At 38.0% G+C, this 21,112-nt stretch overlaps 1 protein-coding gene across 1 annotated transcript in view; it reads left to right on the top strand.

The window, feature by feature from the left end:
* LOC133527814 (nose resistant to fluoxetine protein 6-like) overlaps nt 1-20,612 on the top strand; it is an 86,369-nt gene extending 65,757 nt beyond the window's left edge. Inside the window, exons 5-12 of the mRNA XM_061864993.1 lie at nt 1,213-1,300; nt 2,037-2,203; nt 5,031-5,216; nt 8,349-8,522; nt 9,174-9,324; nt 10,137-10,323; nt 10,748-10,890; nt 19,741-20,612. Of these exons, the coding sequence (XP_061720977.1) occupies nt 1,213-1,300; nt 2,037-2,203; nt 5,031-5,216; nt 8,349-8,522; nt 9,174-9,324; nt 10,137-10,323; nt 10,748-10,890; nt 19,741-19,863 (1,219 nt within the window). The 3' untranslated portion in view covers nt 19,864-20,612. The remainder of the gene's footprint in view (nt 1-1,212; nt 1,301-2,036; nt 2,204-5,030; nt 5,217-8,348; nt 8,523-9,173; nt 9,325-10,136; nt 10,324-10,747; nt 10,891-19,740) is intronic.
* Nucleotides 20,613-21,112: the final 500 nt, after the last annotated feature.

The following is a 21,112-nucleotide window of genomic DNA, read 5'->3' as shown; positions in this document are numbered from 1 at the left end:
AAATTTAAAAATTGTAGGCAGGAGTTGACTTGTGGTTGAAGATTTTTTATTGATCTCAAAAGAAATATACATTTCACTTAATAAGATACATACATGCATTAATTAATTATATGTTAATGAGTGGCAATTTGATTTTATTTACAATTACAATTTTAATTTTATTACACTAAGTATATTTAATTCCTAAGTAACTATAACACAACAACTTCCCGTACAAAATTTGAAATTCTTGCATTTTTCTACTAACAAGGTGGGTGTGGTTCAATATATTTTCAATGTTTAATTTAAATTTAAAAGATCTTTTAAAATTACAATTTATTTGGCCGATTAGCTATAAAGTTGGCACTGTTGTTGGCGAGTCTTTGCCTATTGGCGGAAATACGAAAATTAAAAAAAAAGCGAAGCGTATGATTGGGAGGAGAGGAAAATACTTGGATGTATTGTTTCGGAATTGTAATTATTGAGAGTAAGTTAACTGAAGTTATACTGGTGATAGACATCTACAATAATACATGCATCGACAAACCTATAATAAATTATTATCATGCAAAAACATCCGTAATTTCGTGTTACTAACTGCAAACTAGTGTGTAGCTGGCAATAAAACTTGATTGACGTGTTGTATGTAAGTACGTGCAAATTTAAATAATAACAGTATTGAAACTCAACCAAGTGTTTATCTAGAAGTAGTTGACAATAACCGATGTTAGAGATATAACCATTTTTAATTAATAAAACGCGACTAAAATACATTTTTATAGCAGATTTGTTTCAAAATCAGTGCGACGGAGAACGAAACATCAAATCTGACTAAACTGTGCCGTCACGTGACGTTTCCACCAATGGCATTGCGGTTCGCTCATTAGCATTTCGCGCGCAATTTTTGTAATTTTTATTTATTATATTAAGCAATTAAATGATCATTTTATAACGGAAATGCATTTGTAACATCCTATAACGATAACAATCATCCGAATAAAAATTATTTGGTTCAAATTTAAACTTCATGCATGAGGCTAATTATTCGCAAAAGCTGACAATCTCGAATAACTGACAGGCCGATATCGTCCGGCGAACTGGAAATCAGTGGGCCCCTTAAGAGGGCGTCCAGTCCAATCGACATTATGGAAAATATTTAACACATTTTTTAATATATTAACAATAGTTATGCCCCTGACCAATTATAAATTTGGTATGTGATTATCTTTTCAGAACGATGACGATGGTGTGCGTGTTTTTCTCACACAGCGTGTTAATTATGTCTTATTCCTACGTAGAGAACCCACTTTACATTGAGAAGGTAATTTACTGATAGGTACTAAATCTTATTGCAAATAAATATTTTCTATTGGCTAATAAATTGTGTTGCTATTAGTACAAAGCACGGAAAATATAAAAATGTTTTCCCAGAGGTAGGACCTAGCTAAATCGATTTTCCGCCCCTGAAAACCACCATATACCAAATTTCATCGAAATCGTGAGAGCCATTTCCGAAATCCCCGAAATCCCCGAAAAATATATATATAAGTATATGTATACACAAAAATTGCTCATTTAAAGGTATAAGATAAGATGTGTAAGTAACGGAGAGTCAGCTCTCTATAGGTTACTAGTCCGGATATAAATCCGGTTTGAATTCATATCCGGTTAAGCTTACATTCGGTTTCTGACTACACTAGCGTTAGGTACTGTTGTAACGTGGCTACCGCATAAATGTAACATTTTGTTGTAAATTTTAATCAGTACCTTATGTATTCAAAAATAAAAAATCATGTGTTTATTTTTATGATTTTTGATGATGATTGTTACTATATGGAACTAGTTAAGGCTAAATATAGTATGGCAATGGCAAGCCCATGCCGTCAGAAGAATAAGGAAAATTAAAAAAAAAAAATTAGCACCAGGCGGTCGGGCTTCCATTCAAAATTTGAATTTTGCGCCTTTTTTTACTTGTTTTCGACTGACATAATTGATCGGTCGTTTCATCCGGATCAATCGGCCGTATCGTTTAAACAAGTTTTACGCTTTTTTTACAGTCGTACGAAGACCCATTCAAGCAGATCCTCTTCAATGGCAGCCTCGTCACCCACACGTTCTTCGTGATGTCCAGCTTCCTATTAGCCTATAATCTTCAGATCTACACCGAACGGCACTCCTTGTCTTGGGGCCAGTGGCCAAAGGGCGTGTTACTGCGCTGGTTAAGGTATGAAGACAGGTTCTGAACAATGATGGTCCTGACACTCACACGTTCTTCGTGATGTGCAGCTGCCTACTAGCCTACAATCTTCAGATCCACACCGAACAGTATTCCTTGTTTTGTAGCCAATGGCCAAAGGGCGTGCCGCTGCGGTGATTAAGATATGGATACAGATTCTGACCAATAATGGTCCTGACACCCACATGTTCTTCGTGATGCCCAGCTTCCTATTGGGCTACATTCTTCAGATCCACACCGAACGACACTCCTTTTAATGGAGCCAGTGGCCTAAAGGTGTGCTGCTGCGGTAGTTAAAGTATGAAGATTCAAACAAATTTTGCCGTTTAACAGCCTCCTCCAACTTCACCAACAAAGCAACTTCCTCTTGACCTGCACTCTAAAGTTCCACTTCGAAAGCCACTGGGTGGGTATTGTTAAAGTGGTTGAGGTATTGAATACTCAAAACAGGCCATGGCCTATAACAACCATGTTCCTGTTGGTCTACAATTTTCAAATACACATCGAACTGATCGAACGCCACTCCATGTCTTGAAGCCAGTGGCCCAAGGGCATTCTGCCGCGGTAGCTGAGGTATGGGTCCTCATTCAAATTGATTCTGTCCAACGGCAGCCTAGTTACTTGCCTTTAGCATATGTTAGCTAATGATAGCTTAGCCATATCATTCTTTATGAACATCATTGGCCACAGTATCTTGACAGATATTTGTTGCAGCGACAGTTTATTAAGAAGAAAAGGTCTGTGCACCGTCGGAGATTAGAGGTGAGGCACACCTTTTCCTGTAGCTGTAAAATGCAATTCTATTGAATGTTGCGTCTAGTGCCTAATTCGTGTAGTATGTCGAATCCAGGATATCTAGACTGCTGAATAAAACTATAGCGGACTGTATACACTAATTTAATTACTGATAGTTACAGAGAGGTATTTTTATAATTATTTTTGGCGCGACGCGATATGTGTGCGTTCCGCGAGCCGTAAGTTCGATTCTGGCCGTCCCCCCGCGGACCGGCCCCGGTCCCCGTCGCGGGCTAACCGGTCCGGTGACGTGACGGTGGACGTCATCGCTGTTGCTGTGGAGTTAATTCGATGCGGCGGCGGGCTTGTCGCCAACATATACTCCCGGCGTTGAAGAGCTTGGGTCTTCAAGATCTTGTATGGGTAGAGGACAAATTGTATTGAAGGCCCGACGAATGACTCCCTTTTTCGTCCTTATGTCGGCTACTCTTGCGACGCCATCTCTGCCAGGCAGCACTTGAACGATGCGGCCGAGGAGCCACATAAGCGGCGGTAAGTTCTTGTCCTTGATTACCACCATGGTTCCGACGTCGAGGTAGCCCCTTGAGCTCTGCCATTTGGTTCTCTGTTGCAGGCCAGTAACGTACTCGTTGGAGAACCTGTTCCAGAAGTGTTCCGGGGCCGGTCCGCGGGGGGACGGCCAGAATCGAACATCCGGCTCGAAGGACCATATGTTGCGTCTAGTGCCTAATTCGTGTAGTATGTCGAATCCAGGATATCTAGACTGCTGAATAAAACTATAGCGGACTGTATACACTAATTTAATTACTGATAGTTACAGAGAGGTATTTTTATAATTATTTTTGGCGCGACGCGATATGTGTGCGTTCCGCGAGCCGTAAGTTCGATTCTGGCCGTCCCCCCGCGGACCGGCCCCGGTCCCCGTCGCGGGCTAACCGGTCCGGTGACGTGACGGTGGACGTCATCGCTGTTGCTGTGGAGTTAATTCGATGCGGCGGCGGGCTTGTCGCCAACATGAATAATAACAGTACTTAATTAACATCCTTGAAAAGAAAACATCTAAAAAGGCCAACAAGAGTCGAGAGTAATTGAGATACTTGCACTAGTTTAGTTTAGTTTGCATTAATGCATTAAGCAAGGGACAGGCGATGCCAGCAGTGTCAACACAGGGAATCCTTGTGTACTCAAAGGGTTGGGAAAGTTCTTGTGACTAAACAGGAATTGCAAGTGTCCGTAAGCTGCGGTAGCCGCTTATTATCATTGAGGTTGTACGCGTGTACACATCACAGTTATGGCATATCAAAGTTTTCCAAAGTTAAGGTTAATGAGTGTCAAGGCTAAGTTGCTAATGTCGTTACGTTAACTATAAGTAGGTATTTACATAATTAATAGGTAATTTTAGTTGTCGACATTGGGAAATGCTGTTCTTTTACAAAATTACTTGTTATCTCCTCAAGTACTCATAATTGTATCTTAAACGTATATAAATTCATTACATTTTGACATTTGTGTATGTTTGAAATGGTCAAAATTTAAGAAGGATTTGTTTAGGTTCATGATTAAGGGGTTTACCCTTACCCGCTAAAATTATGATTTTATATTATGTACTAAACGCGAACGTTTCAAATGTTATAATGTAAATATTTATGTCTTAAACTCAATCGCTATGCTGCAACATTCAATGCACTGCGATCTATGGGACGGGGGTAGCCAGAAACATAAATTTAATACCTACTTAATATACAGAATTGACTGAAGTTCTATCTTCGACCGTAATTCCAGTCGGGGAAGTTCACAGTATACTCTTGCTGCCCAAATAATGTTGCGCTATCTTGGTCATACCTATTACCTAACTATAGCGTATCTTAGAGTTCCCGAAGTAATATATAATCGTGATTCTAGAGCGCCCGTTTATTGCTCCGATCAAGAGATATTGCGAGATTATTTCTTTACGTTTCGTGCATGAACATACTGCATGAAATACCAATTCTGTATTATACCTTCCTCTTTCTTGGTCCACTCCACACTTTTAGTAATTAACACCGTTAAACTTTTTCAGATTAACTCCTACATACGCACTAGTGCTGGCCACTATTTCCACATGGATGCGCCGATTGGGCAGCGGGCCCTTGTGGGGCCTAGTGGTCGGTGCGGAGGCCGAGGCCTGTCGACAGTACTGGTGGGCACATGTCTTGTACATCAATAACTATGTGTACGGGGATGCCCACTGCGCTCCGCAGGCTTGGTGAGTTATCAAACTATACAGGTTGTTAGTATGGATGAAGCAAAGGTCCACGAAGAAGACCTTAAGAGCTGACCAATTTGCACATCATGAGTGTTCAGCGAAATGGTTATCGTACAACTCACCATAACTTAACTCTAATACATTGAATAGAACGGTTTTCAATCAAATAGTCAATAGTACATTTCGATGCTAGTGCGGAAAGTATGACATCACGAGTACCGAGATATCTTGCCACGAGCCGTAGGCGAGTGACAAGACTCGGGACGAGTGAAGAAAGACATTTCCGCACGTGTATCGAACGACGTTTTTTAATACAGTTGCGAAAAAATAAGAAAAGCAACAAGTACTTTTTTATGCATGTTCTATAAGACAGACACAATGGTAAACATAAAATATTATACCATTATTACCTAAGTATCGTTATTTACGATTATTTGTGTATGGTATATTTAAATTGAATAAAAACAATATCGAATGTTGCCTTTGGAAACTTAAAACATTCTTGCACTAAGAAAAACGCCTCTGCTTTGACAGGCGTTTCGGCAGCTATTCCGTTCCATTCAGACAAATTGTTAAGAACGGTTTTTCAATATTCAATATTAAAAAATAAACGTGTTATAATGATGAAGAGGTAAGTAATACAATATGAAATATGGTTATATTTATTATTTTTACATTAACAGCAGGTTTTTACGTAGATTATAACTTTAAAAGGAAACTAACATTAACACTCATCAATAAGTAGTCATGAATTGGAACAAGTGGAAAAGTAAAAAGCACTAGTTCGCGAAATGCAACTTTCCGCACGCTAAACAGCTACGTAAAGTAGCACTTTTTGAGCAACTGTATTAAAAATATTTTATAGGTTTTCTGTTATTGGTCTTCGTTTGATCCGCATTGAAAGCGTCAATCAGTATATGTTCCACAGCAGGGCATTGGCTACCTCTCACGAGAAGGTGATGTGTGTAATTTTTCTCACGATGGTTTTCTACGATAAAAACTTAATTCGATCGCGTCGGGGTCCGAATTTGCTTTGGACCTTACCCTATACTACCATCAGCACTCCACCAGCGCTCTTACTCTATACAAACTCCTTCTCTAATTAAGTACATAGTGTGACTTATTCATACCAAATTAAGTATGTATCAAGATCTCAGTAAGCTCATCATTATCAATCTTCGATCCATTTTCTGCCACGCATTTTTAGGGTTCCGTAGCCAAATGGCAAAAAACGGAACCCTTATAGATTCGTCATGTCCGTCTGTCTGTCCGATTCTGTCACAGCCACTTTTTTCCGAAACTATAAAAGCTATACTGTTCAAACTTGGTAAGTAGATGTATTCTATGAACCGCATTATGATGTTCACACAAAAATAGAAAAAAAACAATAAATTTTGGGGGTTCCCCATACTTAGAACTGAAACTCAAAAAATCTTTTTTCATCAAACTCATACGTGTGGGGTATCTATGGATAGGTCTTTAAAAATGATATTGAGGTTTCTAATATCATTTTTTTCTAAACTGAAAAGTTTGCGCGAGAGACACTTCCAAAGTGGTAAAAAGTGTGTCCCCCCCCCGTAACTTCTAAAATAACAGAATGAAAAATCTAAAAAAAATATATGATATACATTGCCATGCAAACTTCCACCGAAAATTGGTTCGAACGAGATCTAGTAAGTAGTTTTTTTTTAATACGTCATAAAAATTTAAAAAAAAAATTTTTTTCATCAAACCCATACGTGTGGGGTATCTATGGATAGGTCTTCAAAAATGATATTTAGGTTTCTAATATCATTTTTTTCTAAACTGAATAGTTTGCGCGAGAGACACTTCCAAAGTGAAAAAATGTGTGTCCCCCCCCCTGTAACTTCTAAAATAACAGAATGAAAAATCTAAAAAAAATATATGATATACATTGCCATGCAAACTTCCACCGAAAATTGGTTCGAACGAGATCTAGTAAGTAGTTTTTTTTTAATACGTCATAAAAATTTAAAAAAAAAATTTTTTTCATCAAACCCATACGTGTGGGGTATCTATGGATAGGTCTTCAAAAATGATATTTAGGTTTCTAATATAATTTTTTTCTAAACTGAATAGTTTGCGCGAGAGACACTTCCAAAGTGAAAAAATGTGTGTCCCCCCCCCTGTAACTTCTAAAATAACAGAATGAAAAATCTAAAAAAAATATATGATATACATTACCATGCAAACTTCCACCGAAAATTGGTTTGAACGAGATCTAGTGAATAGTTTTTTTTTAATACGTCAATAAATTAAAAAAAAAATTTTTTCATCAAACCCATACTATATACCCCACACGGATAGGTCTTCAAAAATGATATTTAGGTTCCTAACATCATTTTTTTCTAAACTGAATAGTTTGCGCGAGAGACAGTTCCAAAGTGGTAAAATGTGTGTCCAAAGTGGTAAAATGTTGAACAAGATCTAGCAAGTAGATTTTTTTTTAATACGTCTTAAATGGTACGGAACCCTTCATGCGCGAGTCCGACTCGCACTTGGCCGCTTTTTCCTTTTTATAAGCTTTTATTTAATATGCCCTGTTAGTATGTATGTTCATATGTAAGTTGGTGTCGGTCATGTTTGGAAGCTTCCCGATTTCCGATTGAGTTGAAATTTTGCATATATATGTAAAGTGGATGACAATGCAATATTATGATGACACGGACCTGATCTGATGATGGAAACAGGAGGTGGCCATGGTGGAACTCTGTGATAAAACAACGCAAAGTAATTATGATGAGATTGTTAGAATTGTCTCAATTTTTATTCGTTTCCTGTGGAAACAAAAGTTCAGTCAGCGATAAAAGCTTGTACCAAAAATGAGTTTTTTTCGCTAAAAACTTATATAGTTATATAGTTCTGCGTTGGCAGCATGGTTCTATTTTTATCACTTGTCGCTATGGCCGTCACTTTCGCGCTTACATACTTGTTAGTATGTGACAGGCATGGTGACAAATGATAAAGAGCCGATCATCATAGCCCTACAGTACTTTTTGAGTGCCTTTGTGATTGAAACAAAAACTCATATATCAGAAATCTCAAAAACGACGTATTTGTCCGGGCCATACTACTTAGTAAAAGGTTTCCAAAAACTTCATTCTTGTCCAGGTATTTGGCAGCGGACACGCAGCTATTCTGCCTAGGCTTGCTCATCTGTGTGGTGATCCGAAGCGCTCCCCGGCGCGCGGCGGCGCTGCTTTTCATGCTGCTGTTGTCTCTGCTGATCACGGCTGCACACACCTACTGGCAGGATCTTGACGCTGTTGTCATACAGTCGCCTGAGTAAGTTGCTATTCGAATATCTATTGTCTTGTTTGTTAATACTGAAGTGACATTAAATCGATGTTTATGTTTGTTTAACAATACATAACAGTTTTCAATGATCCACATTCAAAACCGTTAATACTGAAGTGATTTTTGGCCCGTGGCGGCACTCTCTTCATGCTGCAGCTGTCATTGCTGGTCACCCACTGGCAGAATTTTCATTGTGTTGTCATATAATCATCTGTTCTACACAAGTTATTAAGATGCCTGTTAGTTGAGCTACTAGGCCGGGTAATAAAGTAAGAATTCGCACGTTTTGCAAGCTAAAAAACATGCTTATTTTTTTGTCATAATCTTGGTCCTCTGTGAAATAGCTATAAATGTTTGCCTACACCGATTCAGATATACATTTCTTTAAAAGAAGTCATCGTTAAATTTCAATTCAATTATTTGAAATCTGTAATGGGAGCAAAGAACAAAAAATCCATCTAGTCTTCCTGATATTTATATTTAGGATACCTTTAAATTTATCTTTGTGGATTCACGTTTTCGCGTTAGTTAGTATCAGATTTCAATTTCAATTAATTAGAATTTAAAACGTTCTGCTCAGATTCCATGTTCCGGGATAAGAAAGATTAATGTAATGACACCAATGACCTGTTCTTTCAGAAAGTACCGCAACCTCTACGCAACCGACGACACCTTCCGCCTCCTCTATATCCGGGGCCACACGAACCTGTCCACCTACACGTTGGGGCTGGCTGGTGGTTTCCTGACGTACTACTGGCAACAGGAGGGGAAAGATATGAGCAGATTTAAGGTACTCTCTCCTCTACGTCCGGGGCCACATGAACCTGTCCACCTACATGTTGGGGCTGGCAGGTGATTTCCTGATGTACTAGCAGCAGAAGGCCAAAGACATTAGCAGATTTAAGGACTGTCTCCTTTACATCCGGGGCCACATGAACCTGTCCACCTACACGTTGGGGCTGGCTGGTGGTTTCCTGATGTACTAGCAGCAGGAGGGCAAAGATATGAGCAGATTTAAGGTACTGTCTCCTTTACGTCTGGAGCTGCATGAAATTGTCCACCTACACGTTGGGGGTGGCTGGTGGTTTCCTGACGTACTACTGGCAGCAGGAGGGGTAGGATATGAGCAGATTTAAGGTACTTTGACCAAAAGCATACGCCTAAACAGCCATAAACTCATGAAATAGTTTACCTTATTCTCGCACCACAAATTACGAATTCATACTGGCTGCTTACTCTTAGTACAGGTATTCAACAGTCGATTTCATAAAGATGTATACATTTTCTCACCTTATTGCAACCGATTAGATTAAGGTGAAGAAATGTATAGATTGGACGCACTTCACCGTCCTTTATATTTGTGAGATGATCAAAGTCTCAGAAGGTTTAAGGCATATAATGAAGTTACTTACTTTATAGATTGACTTCGTCTACTTCTTTAACAGACAGATTTTAAGGATGAGAGATAGAATTTAAGGATGACCTGAATCTTTTTAACTCTTATCAATTCTTCTGCATTCTGTCCTTCTGATTCTGAACCCTTTATTGAAAACCCGTTTTTTCGTTATGACTTCCTATCTTAATCAGCTTTTTTCCTTTCAGAAATACAAATGGATTGTGTGGCTGCTGTTCCCCTTAGCCGTGGGTGTGATCCTATCTGGAGGTCTGTTCTATCCGGACGGTGCACGAGCGGCGGCGCCTCTCCGTGTATTGTACGCGGCGCTGTACAAACCGGTGTTTCAGACGTGTGTGGTGCTGTTTATCATTAGTTGCGTCTTTAAGCTAGAAGGTAAGTTGGTTTTAAAGTAAAGGTTCAATGTAATAATGGAATGTCAAGTTGCATATAAATACTCCTGCTCATCCCGCGGTGACTGGACTTGTGACGCTGGAAGCATTCGTTCCTTAACATCGTCTGACCAGTCATGATATCCTTACCAAACCACTACAGTGGTGATCTAGTCAGAGTATTCTTAATGCACTACACGGTACGTTATACACGCTAGTGTTTCCGACGTGTTTGGTGCTGTTTATTATCAGATGTGTTTGTGTGTTTGGCGTGTGCTGCTGTTTTTGAGAACAGCGAGCTGCAAAATTCATTCATAAAATTGTCATTGTTTTTTGCAACTGGATTATAACTTGATTATAACTAGTCTATTTAGGTGCGATTGTATCGTTTGAGCACCAGCATAATGAAACCTTTTTACGTTATGCAGGAGTGTACCGCGGCATAGTGGAGTGGCGTGGCTGGGCGTGGAGCGGCAGAGTTTCATACGCAGCGTTCCTGTTACATACCCTGTTCCAACGTGGTCTCGTCGGCGCAGTTACTGCTCCTGTGCATATGACAGATTACTATGTGGTACGTATGATCTTCAGTAGATGTTTAGTGTCAGAGTGGAACAACTACTATCACGCCATAGTGGTGTGGCTGAGAGTGAGTCGCAAAGACTCGAGGGTCGCTTGGGGTCATGGGTGCAAAATTATATAACTCACTACCAGTCGAGTTAAAACTAGTACGAAGCGATATCAAATTCTAAACTAAACCTGTTTGTTTTTGTACCTAATACTTAGAAAATAATACTTGCAGACATTAAAAAATAATATGTATATGTACCTGTTAAACGCCTATTTAACTTATGTGCCAAATTTTCTGTAAAGAAATTGTTTTATGTACCAACCTAATTTTGACATGTAAAATACTATGTTTTATGAATAAAAATCTGAATCTGAGTGGAGTGATCAAGCCTCAAAGGGAGCATTCCAACTTGGTCCCGTCGCTGCAGTCACTGCCCCTGTGCAATCATCAGTAGATGTGTTGTGACTCTTCATCTCCGTCGAATTACTATTGGCAGAACAGTCGTGGTCACGTTGAACGACGAACGATTCTACGCCAGTTCTCCCTGGCAGATGCTTCTCTGGCATTATGTGTTAAGTGGGGTAAAGGCTTTTATCTTATCCGTCCAACGAATTGGGGAACATCCTCTTGACCTACAGCCATTGATGCGCCTGAACAACAAGTCTCTCCATGGCATGATCTCCACGTCGCATCACATGTCCGAAGTATCTGACATGTGTAGTGGCAGAGTATGTAGATTATAACGGCAAAGTCGAAAACCGTGGCGTGGTGGGCGTGGAATGGCCGGGTTTCCTATGGGCCATTCTTAGCAAATGGCGTTCTAAAAGTTTTAATCATGTGTCGAAAGATGGCAGTAAATTTACTGTGGCTACAAAGTTTTCTTTGAAAATCCACATCTATTTCAAATTCTCTTTGATAATAATAATCAGTTAGTTGTAAACGACACTTTTTTCTCAGGTAGAAAGTATTGTTATTTCTACTTAGAACTAGGAGTTAGTTTGATGCTCATAGAAAAAAAGGTGTCTGATTATTTTTATGTTCCAATTTTTCATAGACTGTACAAAAAATTATATGGACCAATTGAGAAACTCTTTTTCTCCTTTTAGGATCGAAAGAGCTCGTCAAATATAACCTGCATAACTAGTTTAGAATTTAAACTAGTTATGCAGATTATAGATGCATTAATATGGTCGTACCGATGCTTTTAGGGTCCCGTACCAAAAAGGTACAAAATAAATCTTTATGGTGCGATTCTGTCTGTTTGTCACATCGCTAAATATCTCGGGAACCACTATAGCGAACGATTTGAAATTCGGAATAATGATGAACTACGGTAACCCATTGAAAGTATTATTTAAATTTTTTTTGTAAACTATTATTAATACCCAACATGAAGAGAGGGCAAAATTTCAAAGTCTAGTGACTAGGTCAAGTTGCATATTATTTGAAAGAACTAAAATTGTACATTCCAAAACATTTATGATGACACAAAAAGATTTATGAAGGAAAATGTGAAAAAAATATCTACCCCCCCGTATCTCCGAAGTTTACCGAAGAAAAACTATGAAATTTTTATATAATATTAACATTACTATAAATTTTACAGGAAAAATATAATCAGACCTCTGTCTTTATAACTTTTTTTTAATTAATAAAAAACATTTTTTACAATTTAACCAACTTTACATGTGTTTATTACATTTGAAATGTCTATGGGATTACATTAAAGACACGTTTTTTTTTCAAATAAAGGAACAATTTAGAAAATCGGTTCACTTGATAAAGAATTATCCTCGAAAAACCAACATACGTGCATCGCTAGACAATTTGCGTATAGGACGGAGCTGTACACAATTATAAATAGTATAGGTACTTCTGATCAGAAGTCTTTCGCCTTTATTGTTATACGAGATAATTCAAAGTTTCTACGGAACCCATGATGCGCGAGTAAAACGAACTCGCACTCTACCGGTTTTTTTATTGGCGTTCCAGTGATAACATTATCATAATATTCATAATTTTCTCATGATTAATTTGTTAACTACTTAAGGACTACCCGACTGTCCGGTCTCGTGTACTCTCCTGAGGCCTCCGGCGCATGTAAATCCTCATACTTTATTTTTCTAATCTATTAAAGGCTAACCCTGGAACGCGCCCGTGGCCGTATCAAACGAATATTCTCGAGAAAGTTCTCTGCAAAATGATGTGCTACTATAATTTTATATATTTTTTTGAGATAATAACAATCTCTTCGAAATAACTTAATAATTGCAAACTATCCATTATTATTGATTATATTATGCGATCGTCGATTTCAAATCAAATACATAGGTAGTTAAAGATTCTTAATAATATGTCTTACGTAATATTTATTGAATTATAATAGAATCTACCTTTCATTTTAACTTTATCGAGTGAATACAGACAGACGGCCGGACAGACGGATATGACGAAACTATAAGGGTAATGTTTTTGCCATTTTAGCTACGGAACCCTAAAAATTACGCTGGTTTATGCTTCAAACTAGTCTAAACAATAAAAATGAATTTAAGAACCTTATTTTTAATAAAACACCTACATCGTAACTAAATGTGAACTAGTCTCAAATTAGATTTTATTATTTAGGATTTCTTTTTATTATTGACGCACGAATAGTTTTTTGAATTATTTTAATGTTCTGTGGACAGGTTTTATAAATATAATATTTTGTTTGCAAATATTTATTACTTAAATGGTATTGTTGAAGATCATTTATAGGGTTCCGTAGTCAACTAGGAACCCTTATAGTTTCGCCATGTTCGTCTGTCTGTCTGTCTGTCTGTCCGAGGCTTTGCTCCGTGGTCGTTAGTGCTAGAAAGCTGAAATTTGGCATGGATGTATAAATCAATAAAGCCGACAAAGTCGTACAATAAAATCTAAAAATTAAATTTTTTTTAGGGTACCTCCCCTACACGTAAAGTGGGGGTGAACATTTTTTTGCTTCAACCCTACAGTGTGGGATATCGTTGGAAAGGTCTTCAAAACTAATAGGGGTCTTCAACAAACATTTCTTGATAAAGTGAATATATTCGGAGATAATTGCTCCGAAAGAAAAAAAAATGTGTCCCACCCCTCTAACTTTTGAACCATAGGTTCAAAAAATATGAAAAAAAATTTGGAAGTAGAGCTTAAGAAAGACATTAAATGAAAACTACAGCGGATATGATCAGTTTAGCTGTTTTTGAGTTATCGCAAAAAGTCTAAAAGTATTCATAGTAAAAAGACTTACTTTAATTAGGTACTGATTATGCAAATTTGCCTATTTGTTTAACTCGGGTGAACGTTTCATCCCTTGGTTAACAATTTACTATACTTTAAATAAATAAATAAATAAATATTATAGGACATTATTACACAAATTGACTAAGTCCCACAGTAAGCTCAATAAGGCTTGTGTTGAGGGTACTTAGACAACGATATATATAATATATAAATGTTTATAAATACTTAAATACATAGAAAACACCCATGACTCAGGAACAAATATCCATGCTCATCACACGAATAAATGCCCTTACCAGGATTTGAACCCGGGACCATCGGCTTCGTAGGCAGGGTCACTACCCACTAGGCCAGACCGGTCGTCAAACTCCAACGCCTCCAACTCGTCTTTAAGCTCCAGTTTAGCTTATTGTGACGGAAGAGTAACTACGGAACCCTACTCTGAGCATGGCCCGACATGCTCTTGGCCGGTTTTATTATATTTGGAATCTGTTTGCCATTCTTAATAAAAAATATCCTTATCCTATTACAAAAAATATCATTAAATTAAGCATGGTTGGATGATCTCGCGACCACTAATTTATACCAACGGGTTATATTCATGGGTCGTTGATGTCTAAATACTATCCAAATTATCAAATTTCGAATCTTCCTTAGGGTTACGTAGCCAAATGGCAAAAAACGGAACCCTTATGGATTCGTCATGTCTGTCCGTCCGTATGTCACAGCCACTTTTTTCCCAAACTATACGAACTACGAGTATACTGTTGAAATTTGGTGAGTAGATGTATTATGCGAACCGCATTAAGATTTTCACATAAAAATAGAAAAAAAAAACAATGAATTTTGGGGGTTCCCCATAGAACTGAAACTCAAAAAAAATTTTCATCAAACCCGTACGTGTGGGGTATCTATGGATAGGTCTTCAAAAATGATATTGAGGTTTCTAATTTTTTTTCTAAACCGTATATAGTTTGCGCGAGAGACACTTCCAAAGTGTTAAAATGTGTGCCCCCCCCCCCTGTAACTTCTAAAATAAGAGAACGATAAAACTAAAAAAAATATATGATGTACATTACCATGCAAGTTTCCATCAAAAATTGGTTTGAACGAGATCTAGTAAGTAAGAAAGAAAGAAAGAAGAAAGAAAATACATTTATTTATGACAAAACAGACACGGATGACAAAAACATGTTAACAATACGATGAATTAACATTTAGCGCAAAATGCCATAAAAGGGTCACAACTCAGCATGTAGCTGGAAAAGCCAGTAGTTTTTTTAATACGTCATAAATGGTACGGAATCTTTTATGGGCGAGTCTGACTCGCCCTTAGCCGCTTTTTTTCTTACATTTACATGTAAGCTATTGTTCTTGACTCAAGGGCTCGTCTGTAGCGTACGTAATTAGACCCTGACATAGACCCTGACCTTAAGTAATTCAAATCACATCTTATTGTATACTGTTGCTGGCAACTCTATTGATTTAACTTTCACGATTTGTACACAGTATTTTCTATGAAGATGGGACTTAATCACGTATATACGTAAATTGTTTTAAAATTACCTCCGACGTTTCGAAGACAGCATTGTCGTTGCCTCGGCTCGAAGACGTCGGAGATTATTTTAAAAATTAATTATGCTAAAGGTTGTCTGGAAGAGATCGCTCTGTAGCGATAAGGCCGCCTGTTGTTTACCTCTATCTTCATGTATTATATGTGTTTCCATGTACATTTTTTCAGAGGTTGTGCAATAAAGAGGATTTGTATTGTATTGTACGCGTAATTAAGATATCCTCTGTATTTGAGTTCTTTCGCTAATTTCATACAAAATAATTTGTACGCGAATTCTAAAATAAGTAGTTTTTGTAGATAATAATGGCAACACCATTACTAATTAATCGCCCGCCAAAGATATTTTTAGGTTAGAGTTTTTTTCTAATTATTTATCTTTATTGAATTCAAAGACGAGATTCTCGAGTAGTCGGATTTTTCTTCTTTTACGAATGTTGTCTATTCCTCGAATAGGTACGGATGGATTGTTTTAAAAACAAGTTTTTGTATTTTCTCTCTCTCTCTCTCTCTCTCTTATTAATACGAACTTTCATAGGACGACATATTGACACTAATTGGCAGCTGCTGTCTGACTGTCAAATAATCATTATGTCGCACACCCACTAGGGCAGCGCCACAGACATGTACGGTCACGTCTGAAAATATCGATACAAAAAAGTGCCAAAAATATGTATACACGACTTTATTGCCCATATATTAAGGTTGTGTATACATATTTTTGGCTCATTTTTCGTATCGATATTTTCAGACGTGACTGTACGCAGCGAATAGTAGTCATTTTATTAAGCATTTTATTATTAGACCTAGTTTTTTTTTCTAGCACGAACAAGGCAACGCTAGTGGTCCTTCCGATATTTAGTTTATCCTCATATTATCGATAACTGTCATAATATTGATATCATGTCATAATGTCATGGCATGTTTGGAAATAAACGAGCAAGAATAACGAAACTACAGGGTGGACAAATAAGAATGATACACTTTGTTTTAAAATTTTAATTACAATAAGTGGAAATTTTATTAAATATTTTTTCATAAATATATTATTCAGGGTTGGCAATTGTATACGGAAGATAATTTCTGCCAAATGTATACCACTAGCAGCAAGCAGTTTTATCTCAAATGTTTCTGTTGTTTAAAACACGTTGTTTGCTCGTTAATTTTGAAAAAAAGTGACAGTGATTGCTCTTGACTTATTTCTGTGGGGCTATCTAAAATTACGTGTCTATGGTAACGAGCTGATGAAATTTAAACAGTTAAAACCGACTATTCGACACAAATGTACTAAGATAATGCCAAAAAGGTGCGAATAGATGCTGAAAATTGGGATGATAAGGGCTTACATTTGCCTGCTGTTAGAGGTGGACATATGTCAGACATTATGTTTCGCATGAATTTGCCAACCCTGAAGAATATATTTTTAAAACAATACCTAATAATTTTTTAACTTAATACAGTTAAAATTTAAAAACAAAATGTATACTTCTTATTTGGCCACCCTGTATCAATTTATCTTCACCATACATACATACTTTACCTACCAACAAATATTATTTGTGAAGTCTATTCTTTGTGTTACAGGTTAGAGATTATTTAAACGATTATTCAAAATATCTCAGGGGATTCGAACCGACAGAGTAACCGGTCATCAAGTTTACATAAATAATCTTAAAATGTGTTTTTTTAATTAGCGACTACGAGACAAGGCACACGGTAGTCGAGTGATTAGGTGCGCAGCATCCAAACCGCATTGAATAATACAGTTAATTTTAACTAATTTAATTAGGTGCTTGGATTATTGGTGTATGTATAAATAGTTCCAATATGCCTAAGCCAACATGCCAATTATTAACGCTAGCGTAGCCTAGTCATCTCTCTCTATCACTCTTCTATATTAGCGCGACAGTGACAGTTGCGTTTCGTTCGTTTCGGAGCGTAAACGTTTGTCATGTTAGCTACGCACCCAGTACCCCTAGTGTAAATATTTTCGACAGCGAAACGTGACGTACGCGTTTGCGTTAAGTGTCATTTTGTATGAGATTTTTGACTTTCAAAAACCCATACAAAATGGGACTTAACGCAAACGCGTACGTCACGTTTCGCTATCGACTAAATTTACACTAATGGTACAGGTATGACAGCCAACGTCACTATTAGGTACTTATTACGCAAGATGCGACACGGGGTCATTGCCACGCTGTTTTACATAATATCACATTGTGTAGCTATAGTTCGTGTCATCCACGATGACGCGCAGATTTTTCAAATCTAACCTTTAATACCATGATATTACGAGTCAAGGCATGCGTCTTCGTGAATGGCACGAACGATACTTATTAGTATATGTACACTAGACTCGCTGAATTTACCTTAAATGACAAGGAAACGAATTTAAACAAGGAAACAAAAAAAAATACTGGCTGGATATTTTTAGATTAGATAATTTTCAAACGAAGCTAAACCATTCAGTTTTAGTACGCCAAATATTTTTTTATGTCTCTTATTTTCTGATGATGGTGCTCTCACCATCATCAGCTTTTCATAAGTTTTTATTTAACTTGCCTTGTTATATGTATGCATTATGTATGTAGGTTTGTATGGGTTAAATCTTGAAAGCTAAATTTGATCCACTTTTTTTTCGATTAAGTTGAAATTTTGCATACTCCAAAAGTCGGATCGGATGATGGAGACAGGAGGAGGACATGGGAAATCTGTGATAAAACAACGCAACCTGAAATGTGTTTGGGGTTTTTAGAACTGTCTCGATGATTATTAGTTGCCTGTGGAAAGAAAAGTACAGTCAGCGATAAAAGCTTGTACCAAAAATGAAATGTTTGCTAAAAACTTCCTAGTTCAAATAACCTACAGTCGAAGAAAAATTATAAGTCTCAGAAACATTCTCAAAAGTAAATATTATAGATAATTTAATGAAGAATTTGTAAAACCGCTTTTCTAATTCCAATGAGCTGTGCACAAAATTCCACGAGAATCAGTAGAGAAATGCGATCTAGAGAATAGAACATACGGACAGTCAGCCAAGCACACATACGAAGCTATAGCCATATATAGCTGCAGCAGAGAAGAGTCCTTATGCTTCATGTGCAATAAGGACCATGCTATTAGAATTTTTGTTGGAATTTCAAATAAAGAACTCCTTATTGCACTTGAAGCATAAGGACCGTTCTGTGATGGAAAGCCACATATTTACGCAAGTTGATTCATTCGACAAATAAGGGAGACCCCACACTAGCATCTCGCTAGCGTCAGCGTCTAGTCAACTGTATGACTGCTGCTCGACGCAACGTTGGCGAAACTGCGCAGTGACGCCATTTTCCATAGCGCTGACTTTATAGTCAACATCTATATGCCGACACTCAAAAGACGCTGGTGTTTGGTAGCCCTACAGGGCTATGTCTGTAACTGTCCGACCCTTCATCACCGCAAGCTTTTAGTTGGCTGGAAGTGAACGCCTTCTGCCATAAAGTCCGCCATTTGTACTTTCATGTATTATGCAGGAATATTTATTTGTGTGATTATCACAAATATTTGTTCCTGAGTTATGGATTCTATGCATGTAAGTAGTTAGAAATATAATTATACCCGGGTATGTTCTTATGGACCTGGGTATGTCCTTTAACTACGTCCAAAAGAGAGGTATGGGCACTGTGAATGTCATCTCGCTTTGTGTGGTAGGACACAGCACGGCGGATGTCATTCTAGATCTAGAGCAGGGCCCAACTGGGGAAGTACCTCCCTTACAGAAAACCGCAGTCAAATAACACTAGACCCTACTCATATTGTTGTGCTCCTACCGGCGATTAAGGTTGCCAGAGCTCAACGAGGGTGTAGAGTGTTAGAGTCGGCAACGCGCATGTAGCTCCTCTGGAGTTGCACGCGTACATAGGCTACGGACACTGCTTACCATCAGGCGGGCCGTATGCTTGTTTGCCATTGAGTTTACTGTGAGACTGGGTCGATCTGTGTAGAATTTTCTGATAATATTGATTTGTTTGTTTCAGTTGACGGTACTGAGCGCAACCATCTTCCTGTCATTCCTTGGAGCTGGAATCCTCTGGGTGTGCGTGGAGGCCCCTGCCGCCGCTATCACCAAAGCTGCCCTAACACCCGATAGGAAAACTTAGAATGCAAAAAGCATTTGAGTGATGGATTAGTGGTTCTTAAGTGGTTCATTTGTATTTTGCTAGGGACCAGCAACTGTTGAAGTAAAAAACCGGACAAGTGTGAGTCGGACTCGCCCATCGAGGGTTCCGTACTTTATAGTACTTGTTGTTATAGCGGCAACAGAAATATATCATCTGTGAAAATTTCAACTGTCTAGCTATCACGGTTCATGAGATACAGCCTGGTGACAGACCGACGGACAGCGGAGTCTTTCTTAGTAATAGGGTCCCGTTTTACCCTTTGCGTACGGAACCCTAAAAAGGGCAGTTCAGGTGCTTTCGGGGGCCACAGGGTCCTTGGGTCAAGAACCACTGTGATATATCGATAACAATTAATCACTAATTAATTATATAGATATAAAGACATTGTGATGTAACATAAGTACAGGGGATTTTTTATTATTTTAGTGATTAATTGTTTTGTGATTATATATATGGTGCAATTTCTAAATCATTATAACAAATGTGACTCCTTGAAATAAAGTCCCATTTTACGTCGTATTGAGACATTTTTTTATTTATAATAACAATATACATAATGGATATTATCATGGCGTTTTAGATTATCTGACATTGTCATTTCTGTCATCTGTCATACACTAGTCACTAGATGGCGCTAGTAGCTGTCGCTAGTGGATGCGTTCAGTTTATACGAGGCCGTGCCGTACAGTTGCAATCGTGGCCCACAAATGGTCTCGTCGGAAGATCAGCGCTGACCTTCAGGTCAGCATTATGCTGAGGCGAGCCCATTTCGTGGTAAACTATTTCAGTATGTTTTAACCTTATTTTTTTCGTAAAATATATACTTCTGTATGTAAATAAAGTTTTACCACGAAATAAATGATTTATGATATATACAGATGATTACTATAACTAGCTTATATCTAAAATAGCCCCTTGAGGCATTGTACCCAAGGATGCTGGCGGCATTTCCTCGTTGTATCGCAATACTGATACGTTAAGCGAGGAAGCCGCCAGCTCTTCGGTTACCAGTTACGTCAACCAGACGTTTCGCGGTTTCTCCAAAAAACTTGTGCGCGCTGGGACCCCATGGACCTAGAGTTTCAACGTCAAATGGCACAACGGCGTATTTATATCGATGTAGAAAGTCAGAGTCACGTCCGTACATAATTTCTCCCATAAAACCTCGGTGTGGCTGATGTAACCTGCAGGGCCAAGATAGTCTGCTCTTTATCATTTGTCATCATGG

Source organism: Cydia pomonella, chromosome 18, assembly GCF_033807575.1.
Source record: "Cydia pomonella isolate Wapato2018A chromosome 18, ilCydPomo1, whole genome shotgun sequence".
NCBI lineage: Eukaryota > Metazoa > Arthropoda > Insecta > Lepidoptera > Tortricidae > Cydia > Cydia pomonella.
This window is presented reverse-complemented; position numbering and strand designations above follow the sequence as displayed.